The sequence below is a fragment of the Neovison vison genome, chromosome 6 (assembly GCF_020171115.1).
Source record: "Neovison vison isolate M4711 chromosome 6, ASM_NN_V1, whole genome shotgun sequence".
Classification (NCBI taxonomy): Eukaryota; Metazoa; Chordata; class Mammalia; order Carnivora; family Mustelidae; genus Neogale; species Neogale vison.
Window position 1 is genome coordinate 132765384 of NC_058096.1, and position 17674 is coordinate 132783057.

The 17674-nt window shown below is 39.4% G+C and overlaps 2 protein-coding genes across 3 annotated transcripts in view; one reads left to right on the forward strand and one right to left on the reverse strand.

Annotated features, from left to right (window-relative positions):
- PIK3R4 (phosphoinositide-3-kinase regulatory subunit 4) overlaps positions 1-6845 on the forward strand; it is a 79564-nt gene extending 72719 nt beyond the window's left edge. For both annotated transcript variants that reach the window (XM_044252394.1, XM_044252395.1), the window contains exons 16-20: positions 1045-1176; positions 4373-4473; positions 5009-5097; positions 5389-5497; positions 6281-6845. In XM_044252394.1, coding sequence (XP_044108329.1) covers positions 1045-1176; positions 4373-4473; positions 5009-5097; positions 5389-5497; positions 6281-6451 — 602 coding nt within the window. In that variant the 3' untranslated portion in view covers positions 6452-6845. The remainder of the gene's footprint in view (positions 1-1044; positions 1177-4372; positions 4474-5008; positions 5098-5388; positions 5498-6280) is intronic.
- A 3167-nt stretch (positions 6846-10012) lies between these two features.
- The window catches only part of COL6A6 (collagen type VI alpha 6 chain), a 117004-nt gene continuing 109342 nt past the window's right edge, over positions 10013-17674 (reverse strand). Inside the window, exon 36 of the mRNA XM_044252401.1 lies at positions 10013-10438. Coding sequence (XP_044108336.1) covers positions 10228-10438 — 211 coding nt within the window. The 3' untranslated portion in view covers positions 10013-10227. The remainder of the gene's footprint in view (positions 10439-17674) is intronic.

A 17674-nucleotide genomic window follows, 5' to 3' on the forward strand; every position in this document is an offset into this window, starting at 1 on the left:
GAGAATGTATCACATCTCACTTTTTCCCATTTGCCATACTTTCTGAAGAATTATAATCTGTTGTGCTTGAATTTTGGTTTCCAGATTCCCTAACTTATATTTATGACATTGAGTATCTGCCCTTTCATTTATGTCTTTTTATATAGTTTATATGGAATACATTGTGTTTGCCTTTTGTGGGAATAAACTGTACGGGTTCAGAAAAATGTGATGCCAGGCCTATGTGTAGATATGAAACTCTGTGAGTAGCTTAGTAAATGGCAGTGATGGCTCTCAGATGGCTCTCATCAGCTTTGAGGGCAGCCAAACTACCTCGGCTGTTTGAGCCATTGTCCTGCAGTGAGGCAAGGTTTCAGAGGGACCCTGTTGCCCTTTTGCCTTTTCACACTCCCAGTATCTCCATTGGAATTGGAGACCAGTCCAAGAATATGCTCTGTGCCTCTGTCAGGACCAGCTGTTCAGTGTTGGGGTTGGCAGTATTCTTTGGAGATGGGGGGCTTCTCTGTGGAGTTTGTTGTGGGCAGATGTACAGGTACTCACTCCAGTTTCTGCCGTGATTGGATATCGATACCGGTTTCCAGAATGTTTTGGAGAAAAGGGCACATGGAAATGATTGAAGTTTGATGATAGCTATAAAGCTTCTGCCACTGTGGGTTGGTTAAGTGATCACTGAATGCCACTAGAACATGGGTTTTGGTGATTTAAGGCATTCTGAACATTTTAGCTTATCAAATGCAGTTTATTTCTTCTCTAGACCTTTTGTTTTTTATGTGTGCCTTTGGCAGTTAATACCAGTGTAATTAATGAATTATTCTTTTTCAACTTCATTTATTTCACAATTATGTGGTAGCATTTTGATGTTCATTTTATATCTTTATTTAACAACTAGTGCTTTGTGATCCCAGGGAGATAGCTTCATGAGAACAAAGAATGAATAAAATACATTCACACAAAGCTAGTGGTGGTGTTTATTTGTATAAATGCAGCTTGGTGTTTGGTGTACTTTAATCATTATATGGTAATCTTTTTGACTTTTCCTTTAAGGTACAAGCAGTGGTACTATGGCTTGTTGGGACATGAGGTTTCAGTTGCCAATTTCCAGTCACTGTCACCCTTCCAGGGCTCGAATCAGACGCCTCTCCATGCACCCTCTGTACCAGTCCTGGGTGATTGCAGGTAAAATGGAGGGCAGGCTTTCAGGTGTTGGGGGATGTTTTTGAAAGTGCATAATATGCTGCTGCCAAGACTCAAATTCTTAGAGTTTTTATTTCATGTGTGAACCAAATCTTGATTTTGTTCTGTTTCTGATGATGGAAGTTCCTACCACTGCTATCTCGCTGTCATTTCATATTTATCATCCTTAAAAATGATCTCATTAATTGTACCATTACCTTCCATTTGTTTCCTTTCTCCCTTATTTTTGTTGAAGCTACCACCACCATCTTAGAAATGTGAGTCAAGACATTGACTCACCTTGTCTTGACTCATCCTTGTCAGATGCCATTTCTTGTTGATGTGTTTCTGTTGTGTTTTTTGCAAGCTTCGCTTCCCATCCTTCCCCTCATTGGGCATTTGGATTTTCTTGTATGGATTCTTGGCAGGTCTTTGAAACTTACTTTCCTTATCTGTAAAATGTGGTTAAAAATACTTTCTTAGCAGAGTTTTAAGAATTTGAGATAAAACACTAGAGCACACAGCCTGGGATACATGCAGTGCTTGGTAAATAGTAGCTCTTGCTGTTCCTATGTCTTCTCATTGGTTGTCTTGCGTCTAGCCTCTTTGGTCCCTTCTCATATGCTACTGCTGTCAAAGACTTTGTGTTGCCAAATTTGATGGCCATTGATCTGCTCACCTCTTACTTGACTCATCCTTTGGTCTGTTACAGTATCCTCTTTCTGAACTACTTTCCTTACATGACTTTAAGGACATCACTTTCTTGGTTCTCATGTTCATTGATTTGCAGCTGATTCCCCATCTTCTTTTAAAATTGACCTGCTCCACTGCCTCAGGGCTCAGTCTTTGGTCCTAACTCCTTCTCCTTCTACACTGGCTTTGCTGTATGACATTGTGTAGTCATGCTTTAAATACCACATTTATTCACAGTTTTATAGCTACTTAAAATCCCCCCTAAGATATCTAATAGACACCTTAAATTTGACATGTCTAAACCAAATACCTGGTTTCCTTACCCTGAGACAAAACTGTTCTTCCCATCATACTGTCCAAGTAAACGACAGCTTTTTTACTTGAGGTATTCAGGAGCCTGGTGTTGTCCTTGATTCTTCTCTCTCATCTTCCTTCTAGTCCTTTAGCCAATCTTGTATGGTCCTTAAATACATTCAGAATCTGACCAATTTTTACTATTTCCATCACTGTCTCCCTTATCCAAACCACCGTAATCTCTTGTTCCTATTAATACAATATGCTTGTAACTCCCTGCTTTAATCCTTATTTCTTAAGACTGTTCTTTCTGCTGTTCGGTACCTTCCCATTCCAAGTTACAGCCAGACTCCTTACTATGGCCCAGATGCCTATTGGGGATATGCCCCTGCTACCTCTCTGACCTTTTGTTTATCAGTCAGGGTTCCAATAGGAAACAGATGGCATACCCAAGGTAGGATAATTTGAGGATTTATTTTCAAAGGAACTATTGATGGAAGTATGGTTAGAGGTATCATAAAAGCAAAATGAAATGGGGCTGGTATCAGAAGATGGTGGGGACGGGATGGTTATTGGAGTTTGCAGGGAAGTTGAGTAGAGAGGGCCACCTTGAGAGGAGCAGTGAGTTTGACATGAGGGACACAGCCCCCCCTGAGATGAGACATTCGTCTATCCCTTTGGTCTCCTACTATATCTTCCGCAGGCCTATATTAGTTCCCTATGACCATTTATTCTTAGGTATAATAAATTACCACAAAGCTGGTAGCTTAAAACAACACACATTTATTCATTAACAGTTCTGGAGGCCAGAAATTTGAAATGAGTTTTGCTGAGCCAAGTTCAGGGTGGCAGCAGGGCCACATTACCCCTGTGGGGTCTAGGGGAGAATCCATTCCCTTGCCTTTTCATGCTTCTGCAGCTGTATGCCTTGGCTCGTGGGCCCCTTCATCCATCTTCAGAGCCACCACCGTAGCATCTTGCTCCATTGTCCTTTTGTTTTCTGCTGTCAAGTCAGCCTCCCTCTTCTAAGGACACTGTGATTGCATTTAGGGCTCACTTGGACAACCCAGGAGAATCCCATCTTGAGGCCCTTAATTTAATCATATCTACAAAGTCACTATACAACATAAGTTGACATATATAGTCTCTGGAAATTAGGACCTACATATTCAGGGGGCTTTTAGTTTACCACCAGCCAAACCCATGTAGAAGCCAGAGGGCACACACAGGGTCTGTTGATGTGGCCTCTATGGATTAGCCTTGGAGTGGCGAATGGAATGTGGCCAGGCCTCCTGTGCCTTTTCCTGCCTCTCCCCCATGCTCAGGTCACCACAGCCACAGGGGCTTTCTGGCTTTCTCCTAGAAATAAGCGCACTCCTGATTCAGGGCCTTTGCATTTTTTTGGTTTATTGTCCCCATTAGAATGTAAGTTCCATAAAATAGGGAATTTTTTTTTTTTTTTTTTTTGTCATTGCATTTTTTTGCCTCCTCTTCCTCAGCATCTAGGACAGGGATAAGTTCATAGTACACATTGTTGGTTCAGTAGATATCAATGAAGAAATGAAGTATTGTCACCACCACCACCACCCCAAACTCAAAAACAACTGAGGGATAATGTCTTTCTCAGGTCTACACTTTCCTTTTTCGATCCTGCCTTCATCTCCCATCCCTCCCTATCACAGATGTGCTTCAGTCACACCAATTACTCATTTTCCCAAAGAACACAAAACATTGTTTGTGCCTGAAATGATTTGCCTGTATGCCACCTGTATCTGCCCAGCTCTACTTGTTCTTTTAGTCCCAATGAAAATGTCTCCATGAGGTGACCTCACTTCTTGCCAACGGATTGGATCTTTTCCTTGAGTTCAGGTGGAATTCTTCAGTTCTTTTTGCTCTCATTGTCTTAATCCTTTAAATATTTTTTTCTCTACTTCTAGACTATAGGTTTCTTGAGGACAGAATCTGTTTAGGCTTTACCTTTCTACTCCACAGTTCTCTTCACTGTGTTGTACACCAGTAAATATTTACTGGTAGTTTATTAAAACAGTCTGATGACAGAGTCACAATATTCTTTAAAAGTAGAGTGAGGACTTTTTGCAGGATCAGAAAAATGGAAAGAGGTATAGGCTGACTTGGATTATCTACCAGGATGTGGAAACTCTGAGAATAGTGCTCTGGTCTGAGTAATGGTTCTGGCCCGTGTTTTCCTTAGCTGTGCAGGGCAACAATGAAGTATCCATGTGGGACATGGAGACTGGCGACAGAAGATTCACTCTCTGGGCTAGCAGTGCACCACCACTCTCTGAGTTACAGGTTTGCCTCCAGTTTTATTCTAAAGACTAGTCGAGTTTCCCGTACCCCAAGCACTCAAACCTGGTATCTGTTGGGCTTTGTGGTTGTTTTAAATTAGTCTTAGGTGGCTTTCCCATTCCTCAGGCTTACTAACATCTGGGAGGTTTGGTTGCTAGCTCCATAAGGCTTGTGAGATCTCTGTGGAGCCCCAGTAAAAATTTGGGGTAATTGGAATGTGACCCTCTTACCTACACTTTTTTCAGGTTGCCGCCCCAAGTACTTCACTGGGGCAAAAGGTAGGAAAGCAGTTTTGTTCTCCTTTAGTTGGAGTCCTCCCAAATAAAAAATGTTAAGAGGCTGAAGAGATTTTGCCTCTTTATTCAGAATGATACAAAGCAAATGCAATTTAAGGTCCCAAAGATATAGAAGATATACATAAATGGTCTCTGATTTCTCCAGTTAATCAAAAGCCTGGAAAGCTACTGTCAGTTGACTTGTTTCTAGAAATGCCAACACTGGTATCTTTAATTTGCTTCCTATTTCTTTCTTTTTAAAGCCCTCTCCTCACAGTGTCCACGGTATCTACTGTAGTCCTGCAGATGGAAATCCCATCCTTCTAACAGCTGGCTCAGACATGAAAATAAGGTACAATATCTGATAAAGGATACTTACTATGTAACACTTGAGAGAGATAATAAGGATAATATGTGGGTGGAAACTCTGGTTAATGTTAGGGTGTTATCAATGTTGGTAATGTTTATCCTTCACATCTTGCAGGAATAACTATTAATACTTCATTTATCCCTAATTTCATGCTATTCTAGGAAAAATCTGTTTTCCTAATGAAAAAAAAATTATGTATTGATGAATATAAGTTAATGATCATTAATTCCTCCTCATCTCTAGATATGATCAACCTTCGTTTTGTCTCTCTAGGTTTTGGGACCTGGCTTACCCAGAGAGGTCCTATGTTGTTGCAGGAAGTACTAGTTCTTCGTCTGTGTCCTACTATAGGAAAATAATTGAAGGCACTGAAGTTGTCCAGGTACAAGCAGTCTTGTTTTCTTTCAGCTTCTGTAGGCACAAAAATGACTTCGGCCAAGAGTGGCAGTATTTAAGAGAGATGTTTCTTTTCTTTCCTTTTTTTTTTTCTGTGTGGTTTTTTTTTTTTTTTTTGAAATTCACTTTTATTAAGGTATAATAAACATATTAAAGGTACACACATAAGTACACAGTTCGAAGTAAGCACTTTATACACTTGCTCAATCTTTATAAGAAAGTACCTTTATTACTTTCATTCTACAAATAAAGTTAAGCACCATGAAGTAACTTGTCTAAGATCATCCAGGTATTAGGTAGAAGAGCTGGGGTTCAGACCTGGCTATTGGAACTCCAAAGCTTATGTTCTTGAGTTGGGCAAAAACTTCATGCGAGGTAATGAATCTGCAAGTGCCTGGGTCCTAGAAGGTGCTCAGTAAATTAATGAAATCTTCCTTGATGACAGATAAGTATTTGCGTCCATATTCTGGTCATTTATACCCCTTTATTATAGGCTTTCTCTTTTTTCTTCTGATGGTGGCAGAAGGTAATACAGAAAATTTATTAACAGGCCAATAATTTGTAAATATTTGTAAGTGGCCTACTTGTGGAAAACAGTATCATTTTGGACTCTTTTACTCAGTGTATTTGTGAAAGGATGACTACCTCACAGAAAGTTTTAGCTTTAACGACAACAACCTGTCCCAGAAGCAACAATATTGATAAGAGGTACAATGTGGTACAGGCTTTTAACTTTTGGCATTCTCCCTGACTTCTAACCATTAAACAGGAGATTCAGAATAAGCAGAAGGTGGGACCAAGTGATGACACCCCTCGGAGGGGCCCAGAATCTCTACCTGTGGGACACCACGACATCATCACAGATGTGGCCACCTTTCAGACAACACAGGGCTTCATTGTTACTGCATCTAGAGATGGGATTGTTAAGGTGTGGAAATGAAAAACTAGTGGTTTGTAAAATTTGTAATAAAGTTATATGTATACTGTAACTTAAGAGGAAAGGTATTTTTAGAGGACAGAAGTGAGATTCCTTTTCAAAATCATGTCTGTATACTTACTATTTCATTATTAAACAGATCCCATCCAAGGTGGTTAAGGAAGTTGCACTCGACTAATATGCTCATGCATATCTCTGCAGGAATCAGCCAGACAACAGTATCTGGTACTTTTTATTGTATAGGTCACAGAGGTGAGGAATTTAAAATGCTAAGACTTACATGACCTAAGTTTACTTTGTATTGAAAAAAGTGGTTGTAAGCTATTAATAATGTAAACACATTTTTGCTATTAAAAGTGCTATTCAAACCAGCTAATAAACTGTATTCAAGCATCTTTTTTTGTTTTTGTTTTTTTGCTGTTTTAAACAGTAAACCTGAGCAGAATAGTAAACTTTTCAGCAATATTTGTTCTGAAGAAATGGACTCAGTGTCACAAAGAATCTGTGTCAGAAGAAGTCTTATGCCCACATTTCTGGACTTTCAGTATTGTTCTTTCTGCTTTATATCTTTCTTCCTGATTTACAGTCTGCCTGATTAACGCTAGAACTGATCTGTGTATTGACCCTTGAAAAATGTCTCTCCTTGGCCATTCCACTTGCTTTTATCCAGTGTCAGTTAACTAAGCTGTTAAAAACATGCCAAACCCCTATACTTTTAAATTAAGACAAATTGGCCTTCCCCACAAAAGTAAACCCTTCAGGCTTCTCAATTATTATTTGTACATGAACCTAATTGTCTCTTCACATTTAATTGTCATCCATTTGCTGAAGGGTTTATGGTGTTAAAATACTTCATTTTTAAATTAGTTACATGAGTCTGTAAACCAAAGAGTTAAGTAGATAATCTGACTCTGGGGAAAACAGTACTTAAATATTCAAATTTGATTTTCTGTAATTATATGATTCCATTATGGTACATGACAGTTTGCAGTGCACAGGTCTGTCTTTACAGTTCAGTGCACTTAGTTTTTGTTTACCTGTCTAAGCTTATCAGAAAACCCTGTAATTCGCAAAGGCCTGAGTTAGGAGTCTGGAACTTGACAAGGCTAGATAGCTAGCTAGTGGAACTGAAGGATTTGCAAATTTGACATTGTCCTGTTACATTTCTTCTGCTTTCCTTCGTGTCTGTTAAGACCATATATCCAGATTTCTAGCTATTAAGTCAGATTTCATGTCTGCAGAGGTTGGAGGTCACCTGTTTGTGACAAACCTTTGACCTTAGAAAGGCATTAAGCCTGGAGCCATTAGCGAAGCCACATAACTGACAAACATGCAGAGAGGAAAAAAATGGGAGTGGGCCAGTGGAGATGTGATCCTTTTTTCCCCTTATCTTCCTGCCTTCCATTCCTCTTCCCACTTAAACTCCCCCTTTTAGAAAAGGGGGGCACTTGGTTGAATTGTTACTGAGTATTGCAATCTAAGGCTCTGTTGAGTTGCATCTTTTTTAACCTTTTTTTAAAACATGCTCGACTCCTAGCTTACTGATGAGGTAATAGGCATGTCCCTTATAGTCAATTAATTTACATGTTTAAACCAGGAAGCACCACTGCCTAGTTATGTGATTCTTGGTTTAAACAGGCGTTTAGTTAATTTATATTCACATTTTTGCTGTTTTTTTCCTTTAGAGAAAGAGATAAATCATGGGAAATGCTAATATTAGAGATTTCAAAAAAGGAACTTAGTAAATTTACAGTATGTTTCAGACCCTTCATCTATTAAGGATTAAAAAGATCACCAGGGGCACCTGAGTGGCTCAGTGGGTTAAAGCCTCTGCCTTCGGCTCTGGTCATGATCCCAGGGTCCTGGGATGGAGCCCCACATCAGGCTCTCTGCTCCGTGGGAAGCCTGCTTCCTCCTCTCTCTCTCTGCCTGCTTCTCTGTCTACTTGTGATCTCTGTCAAGTAAATAAGTAAAATCTTAAAAAAAAAAAAAAAGACCCCAAATGCTAACTAATCTCAATTACCAAGGGCAAAAATTTTTGGTGTACTTTATCAATGCAGAGAAAATAGACAAATACATTTTTAAAGTATTGCTAGCAGTAAACAGGAGGAGTTTTTGCTTAATCCGAAGTTAACCAGAAAAATCCCTTTTATTAAAATACTTCTTAAATATTGCTCATTTTCCTCTACGTGAAACATGAAGTTTTCCTGAACTCCTAAGCACCGCTTAGGATATGAAGAAAATTGATGTGCTCTATTCATCTGTTTCCTGAGCATGAATATGTCATTGGGAGCTAACTATTGGAATTGCCTGAGTAAGGATGGCAGAAGTGGTTTTAAAACACAGTGGGGATGGTCTTTCTTTCCTAGCTTTTATGAAGAGAGATCTAGAAAAGAAAATCACCTACTCGTCTTAGGAGTCACTAGCCATCTGCTCCATGTATTCAGGCAGGGTCTCCCTCTTTGAAGAGAGTGACATTCTACCAAGCAGGGCCATTGCTACGAACTCTGGAGCCAGCTCTGAGAATTTGAGATAAGGTCCAAACATTGTGTCTAAATTAAATAATGTGAATTTGGTCTTTAGTTGTTGAAAATACTAGCCCATCATAAGATTAAGAATTAGTGATCTAGATGGAGGGGTTGAGGGAGCAAGCTGTCAGAATGCTATTGGAGGCTAGGCATTCGGAAGACCTTTCTTCAACTTACTTTGATCTCTGTGCATCTCTTTACATCTCTGCAATTCCAAATGGATTTGTGGATTAAAACATTAACAACTTAATCTTTTCCAAACTCAATATGCCTTTAAAACTACTTAGATCTCAGTCAGTCCTATTTGGTACTGCTTACTACTGACTAAATAGCTATCTTACGGGTGAAAGCAACTCAGCTTCACCTATGACCAGTTGTCTTTACTCTCCTTGTCTAAAGAATGTATGGATTAGTGAAAAATAATATATTTAACAATGGTAAATAATATAAGTCCATCAAAATGGCCAGGAAGGAGGCCCTATATAGTGAAGGAACTTCTATCTTAAAAGCAATTATTTATGTTTGAGGGGAATTAACAAGTTTCTCAGTGAGTTAAGGAGGAGTTGGAGCAGAGAAGATTATTCTCTGCTTTTTACCTGTCCTAGCAAACAACTGCAGAAAGTGGGAAGAAACCTTCCAACACAAGCCTATCAGAAAGGTGGCCACTCCACAGAGTCAGTGATGTCTTTAAATGGTATCATGGAAAGCCAGATTATCAAAATTATGACATATAAGCATCAGTTTGTAAATACTAATTACCATGGTGCTCTGTTGGTTACAGATGAGGAAGTCTTTCAAAACATTAACCTTTGGTTAAACATGAGCATTAGACTGTATTAAGTAGAGAATGGAAGCTTGGTTTGCAGAAAGTGGACTGAACAGAGACCTGCAATTAAAAGAATTAGCACTGGCTCATGTATATACTATGTAAAATTTACCTTCAGATTATATCTCCATTGAGCTTTGCAGAACACTTCTTTCATTCTTCCATCTTTTAATGATAAGAGTTCTTTAATTTATCAGAGTGCTGGAATTATGAGATGTGCTCCAAGAAATGGACAAGATCCATCTTAATACCAATGAGTGCAAAGGGTTAAATTGCCCAATAATCTACAACCTGTGTTTTGTCCAGCCCTCCAGATTGGACTTGTGGATATGGGTGAATATCCAAATAAAAGTTTCTGATAGTTATGGCAATGAATTTAGTTACTTAAATCCACAGTCTTACCATGCTTCCTAAGGCTAAATTCTTTAAGCACTTCCTTTATCATATTGTTTTGGAGCAGCTTTTATCACCTTTTTTCCATTTTTAAAGGTATGGAATGTGTTTCTGGTCAGATTTCGAATAATATCATCACTGCTGCCTCTTGCTACTCTTGGAAGATATTTTTTATCTTGAAAAAACTTTGCCTTCTGTAATACATCTTCTTTGAGGGCAGTTTTATGTGGTCCAGGAACAAAGCTGTGCAGCAAAAGAAGAGAAACATCACAGAAGATAAATGCCATTTCAACTTCAATAGACTATATTAATTCTTTCCTCCTAACTGTTGTCCTCATTCCTTGTTGCATCTTTCCTAGATGTACACTGTGCAGAAATACCAGAAGCTGAGACTGTGACATAAGACATCTTGTCAGAATATGCAAAATCATTTTAACAGCAAAGTTTCCTCTTTATGGAACATGTTCTACCCAGAACTTCATATGGTTGGCTTCCTTTGATTATTCAGGTCGGAGGTCAAATAGTACACCTCATTAGAGACTGCTACAGCTATAGTTTTCTCAGCACAATATGTTTATTTCACAACATATCACTGTCTGAACTTTTTTTTACTTATAAACCTCTTTGTGATCTGTTCTCTATTCTACCCTCCCAGACAGAAAATTTCACAAGACCATACCTGGTAATCATAGTAATCCCAGGAATCTTAGAAGAGCATATAGTAGATACTCAATAAACATTTATGAATTGTTGAACACTACATCAAAAAGTAATGATATTGGCTAACTGAACATAATAAAAAAAGACAAAAAACCACAATTATCTAATGAAAACATGAATGAATTCCACTTCCTTCTTTCCTTTCTCCCTCCCACCCATCCATTCTTCCTTCCGTCTGTCCATCTATCCATATGTTGACTCTCTGTGGAAAGCACTAGGTTATGTATAGTGGGGGACATAGAGATAACGCTCAGTCTGGCAGGCACATAAAGAGTCTGTCAACTGTAAAGGACAGCTGGGGTCAGACTCTGGGCGGCCAGAATGCCAGATTGACAGGTCAAGGAATCATAGAAGCCAAGTACTGATGGGAAGTCCTAACCTTATCCAATAAAACTGTGCTGTTGGAAATGTCCTATAATTCACTGGCCAGTATGGCAGTCACTAGCCACATATATTGAGCCACATCTATTGAGCACTTGAAATATGGTTAGTGTGACTGAGGAACTGAATTGATAATTTCATTTAATTGAAAGCTAGTGGTTACCATATTAGCGCAGGAAGGGAGCCATTTCAGACAACCTTATTTTATAGGGAGGTGGTAGAAAGACCTTTAGGTCCATAAACGTTCTTCTATTCCAGCTGCACTACTTACTGGCGGAGAGCAGCTCTGAGCAAACCACTTAACTAGAGTGATTCTTGTGTCTTCAGGTGTAAAACGGCAATAAAGACAACCTATGTTGTGAGCAACATTCGAAATCCCCTAGACTAATTACCATGGTGCTCTGTTGGTTACAGATGAGGAAACTGACTGCACAAAGAGGTGAATATCAGGGACAGAACTGAGACTATAACCCAACATTCTGATACTAAGAGCTTGGTGTTACTTATATTGAACTTGATTTTTATCTGGGACACCATGAAAAACTATCAAGATATTTATTAAAATATTTATTGTGGCACCTGGGTGGCTCCATCAGTTAAGCATATGCCTTTGGCTCAAGTCATGATCCCAGGGTCCTGGGATCAAGCCCCATATCAAGTTCCCCACTTGGTGGGGAGTCTGCTTCTCCTTCTGCCCCTTTACCCCCACTTGTGTTCTGTCTCTCTAAAATAAATAAATAAAATCTTTAAAAAAGTTTATTTAATTGAGAGCACATGAGAGAACATGGTGGGGGAAGGCAGAGAGAGAGGGAGAAGCAGACTCCCTGCTGAGCAGGCCCAAGGCAGCCACTTAACTGACTGAGCCACCCAGCTGCCCCAACTATCAAGATATTTAGAATAAGAAAGTGAAATGAAAAAAAAAAAAAGTCATGCTGTCAGGAACACCTGGGTATGGGTACAGAACCATAGGAAAGGAGATGTCCTGGGACAGGTTGGATAGTTAAGAAGGTTTGAGGAGCTTGGCATATAAGCTCTTTTTTTTTTTTTTTTAAAGATTTATTTATTTATTTATTTGACAGCTAGAGATCACAAGTTGGCAGGGAGGCAGGGAAGCAGGCTCCCTGCTGAGCAGAGAGCCCGATACGGGACTCGATCCCAGGACCCTGAGATCATGACCTGAGCCGAAGGCAGCGGCTTAACCCACTGAGCCACCCAGGCGCCCGGCATATAAGCTCTTTGTAAATATTTTTAGAATGAATGTGTGAGAGCCTGGTTGCATAAGAAGAGGTTTACCAATACTGATAAACCTCAAACATTTGCTGAATCCTGGTCAAGGGAAGAGTGGAGAGAACTCCAAAACATTGACATCAGAAAAGCAGAGCCAGTATTCACTATATCCATTTCTTCATATTTGAATTTTTCTGCTTTCATGAGCTTTAAACCTGATCTCTTATGAAAACAAAGATATTTAGAAAACAAGTAAGTGAAAGATAAAGAATTTAAAGTTAGTTCATGTCTTTCTCTCACGTACACATGACATACATGCATGCATATGTGCACACACACATACTCCACATAGTGCTCTTGCCTCTATATTGAGAGCTAGAAGCAAAGGAGACATCAAATCAACAAAGAACCATGCCATTATATACTACATGTCTGGGCTTCTGAAATTCTAATCCCAAAGTATATCTCCATTCTCTTCCATCAGTGCTATCTGGAATATACCAAGTTGATCAACAGACTTCTCCCAGTTACCAAGAAAGCTAATTTCAGTGCAAACAAAATTTCTCACACCTCCTCCCATTTTTGCTCTTCTGTTTTCTTATTTCCAGAACTAAATATTAGGACCTCAAATTCTCCAGAGCCGTAATTGTTTATATGCGCAGAACATGGCTTCACCAATCATGGAGAATGTATGCTTTTGAATCTTGATCACTCCATTTTCATGTCTTGGGTTCCCCTCCCCCAACCTCCCTCTTTCTATTGGATCCTTTTTATGATAAGTTGTTATCTTTATTATCTTCCTCCCTCTCTTTGTTAAGAAAAAGCTATTAAACTGGTAAATACGACATTGCTATCTTTTCCCCCCAAATAACTGGAATCTCAAAAAGGTTTGAACATGATAAATATTATGTCTCTGGACTTTTTTCACTAGTATACACAGGAGCTTGTATTTGATTAGCATCAGGTAAGAATCATTTGATTACCCTGTTTGGGAACCATATAGAATTCCTGTTTTTCCTTTTATCCCATATTGTTGAAATACTTCTTTACTGATCGGTAACTCCAATAATAGGCAGTCAAGATAAAGAAACAGGAATGAAATACAGCCAATCATTTTGCATCCTGTACCCAACTCTATTAAAGCTTGTGTAAAGTCTGGCGGCTGGACAAAATGAGGTGGGTGGGACTCTGTAGATTTCAGTTCTCTGTGATGACAGATTCCTCCATCTATGCAGATAATCAGGAGTCAACTCTGCTGCATTTACTAGTTGACTGGATGCACTGGAGTAAAAAATGCAGACAAGATTGCCTCTATTTCGGGAATCCCTTTTAATATGCATCTTGTGTGTCTAGAAAACATACTATGGAAGGTAGAATTACAACAGATGTATTATTCATATGACATTGGTGACTCTGTCCATTTTTTACAATTTGATTGTTCTGGCTCTGGTCTGTCAGTGCTTTCAAGTCTGGCACAACAGCTTCCCTCACTGGATAAAGCAATAAGCAGGTGGCTTTCTGTCTTTTATTGTCTCTGAGCAGATCTAAGCACTTACAAAGAGGCTGCCTTACAGTCTCACCCTTACTGGCCATCTGTCTCCTTGATAGCTTGTGTTCAGTTCCTTTCTTTTCCATCTGATAAGAACCAGCTTCCACCTGTATTTCTCAAAATCTCACAGTGGAATCATCTAATTCTTATGCAAGTCATTCTGAGACTTGGCAAGTCATCTTTAAGGCCAGGCATCTTGCCTAACAGGCATTCTCAACTCCCTCAACTATGTGCTCAATTCTGCCTCACTTCTCTTGAAAGGCTCAGGCAGGGAGTTTGAGAAGCATCTGTGTGGCTTGTTACTTTTTATTATGGTCTTTGGTCACTTATAGAAGGCCTGCGGTGTCCTAGGCTAAGTCTCCATCAAGAAGTTCACCAACAGCGGTATGGATTTCATGTCTCAATTCCTGATGTCCCAGCATTTCCTGTCATTTCCCTGTTTCAGATACACAGGAGAAGTGGAGCCTCAAGGATAGCTGGGCAATGTGAAGAAGGGGAGGAAACATCCTGTCGAATAGTACCATGAATCCCCTCTGTTCATGTTGATCTTTGAACAAAATGCATGGTAGGAATAGTTTCCAAAAATAGGTTTTAATTTTTATGGGCTGGCTTCAGTGTCTGCCCTTGGCGATTATGGCCAGCTACATATTATGTGGAGCCTAGTGCAAATGCAAATGGGAAGCTCCTTTCCATGCTGTCAGACACCTACAGCAGGGGGAGCCCTGCTCTTTGTGGACCCACTGCACAGGCGTGCTTTAGGCCTGAATTCAGGAAGCATTTGCTGCTGGACAGTTCCCTGCTTCCCAGCAAGGTAAGCAGATTTGAAGCAGAGGCTTCTCAGAATTTCTGGAGCTGGGGCATCTGGATTGAGAGTGCCTCTCTGGCCCCGATCTCCACACAGAAATTCAGACACTGCACACTAAATTCAGGCACACACTATTCAAGGCATTTGCCTAAGTGCAACTCTCAGGGGCTAGTACACATTCGATTTCACTCAGATGTGGGGCCCACGTGTGTGTGGCAGTACAGCATGATTTTTCCACTGAGACACTCGCCTAACTACAATCATTTCTAATTAAAAAAAAAAAAAGTAATGTTCATACAAAAAATATATGTATATTATCAAGTTTTAAGAGAACTTTTGCCTTTATTGACACTCTTAAAAATATCTTAATTAAAAAATACTAAGTTCTACTCTGATTCCTTTCTTTGGGTATATGTATTTTTTCTTCTAGAACATCTCAAGAGCAATGTTTAGCTTATTACCTTTTAGAGTTTTAAATTTTCCCTAATATAAGAATTAAGACTATAAACTTTCCTGAGTTATGACTTCTGACATGTCCCACAAATTCTGACATAACATCTTGATTATTATACAGTTCTAAGTGTTTTAAAGTTTTCATTATATTTCTTTGCCTTATTTAGAAATGTGATTTTAATTAAAAAATGTGTGATTTAAAAACCTTTTTATTAATTTCTAACTTAATCGAATTCCAATCAGTTTGGATTGTATGACACTAGTTCTTAGAGCTGTGTTCACACCTACTTGATAAGTTAAAAACTGCACCATGAACACCTGGTAAACTCTCCATCTTGATTCAACTAGCTGTTAATGTTACCTGTGTTCTTCGGAAGAATGTCTTGTTGCTCTGTGCATGGTTCTAAATGAACCTATTAAATCAAGTTTGTTACTTATGATGAAATCTTTAATGTCTTTACTCATTTTTGTTTGCTTGACCATTCAGTGTTCAAACTGGTGTACTGAAGGGCACCTGGGTGGCTCAGTGGGTTAAGCTGCTGCCTTCGGCTCAGATCATGATCTCAGGGTCCTGGGATAGAACCCCGCATAGGGCTCTCTGCTCAGCAGGGAGCCTGCTTCCTCCTCTCTCACTGCCTGCCTCTCTGCCTACTTGTGATCTCTGTCGAATAAAATAAATAAAATCTTAAAAAAACCCTGAAATCTCCTACTCTAATGATAGTTCAGTTGGCAATTTCTCCTTGTAGTTTTTTAATCTCCACTTTGTGTATTTTAAGATTTTGTTACCCTCTTAGAAATCTGGAATTGTTAAATCTTCTTCATGAATTGAACACTTTGTCACCATGCAGTGGCTTTTTATCCCTATAATACGGTTTTGTTAAAGAGAATATTTTATTTGATATTAATATGTTATATTCTAGTTTTGTTTTTCTGGTTACGGTAGGTTTGCATGTATCATTTTCTGCATATTGCAGTATAAAGTTTCCAGATTTTTTTGTTGTTGTTGTTTTTGAATTTTTTTTCCAATTTATTTATTTTCAGAAAAACAGTATTCATTATTTTTTCACCACACCCAGTGCTCCATGCAAGCCGTGCCCTCTATAATACCCACCACCTGGTACCCCAACCTCCCACCCCCCCGCCACTTCAAACCCCTCAGATTGTTTTTCAGAGTCCATAGTCTCTCATGGTTCACCTCCCCTTCCAATTTACCCAAAAGCACATACCCTCCCCAATGTCCATAACCCTACCCACCTTCTCCCAACTCCCCTCCCCCCAGCAACACACAGTTTGTTTCGTGAGATTAAGAGTCACTTATGGTTTGTCTCCCTCCCTATTCCATCTTGTTTCATGGATTCTTCTCCTACCCACTTAAGCCCCCATGTTGCATCACCACTTCCTCATATCAGAGAGATCATATGATAGTTGTCTTTCTCCGCTTGACTTATTTCACTAATCATGATACGCTCTAGTTCCATCCATGTTGTCACAAATGGCAAGATTTCGTTTCTTTTGATGGCTGCATAGTATTCCATTGTATATATATACCACATCTTCTTTATCCATTCATCTGTTGATGGACATCTAGGTTCTTTCCATAGTTTGGCTATTGTGGACATTGCTGCTATAAACATTCGGGTGCACGTGCCCCTTTGGATCACTATGTTTGTATCTTTAGGGTAAATACCCAGTAGTGCAATTGCTGGGTCATAGGGCAGTTCTATTTTCAACATTTTGAGGAACCTCCATGCTGTTTTCCAGAGTGGTTGCACCAGCTTGCATTCCCACAACAGTGTAGGAGGGTTCCCCTTTCTCCGCATCCTCGCCAGCATCTGTCATTTCCTGACTTGTTGATTTTAGCCATTCTGACTGGTGTGAGGTGATATCTCATTGTGGTTTTGATTTGTATTTCCCTGATGCCGAGTGATATGGAGCACTTTTTCATGTGTCTGTTGGCCATCTGTATGTCTTCTTTGCAGAAACGTCTGTTCATGTCCTCTGCCCATTTCTTGATTGGATTATTTGTTCTTTGGGTGTTGAGTTTGTTAAGTTCTTTATAGATTTTGGACACTAGTCCTTTATCTGATATGTCATTTGCAAATACCTTCTCCCATTCTGTCAGTTGTCTTTTGATTTTGTTAACTGTTTCCTTTGCTGTGCAAAAGCTTTTGATCTTGATGAAATCCCAATAGTTCATTTTTGCCTTTGCTTCCCTTGCCTTTGGCGATGTTCCTAGGAAGATGTTGCTGCGGCTGAGGTTGAAGAGGTTGCTGCCTGTGTTCTCCTCAAAGGATTTGGATGGATTCCTTTCTCACATTGAGGTCCTTAATCCATTTTGAGTCTA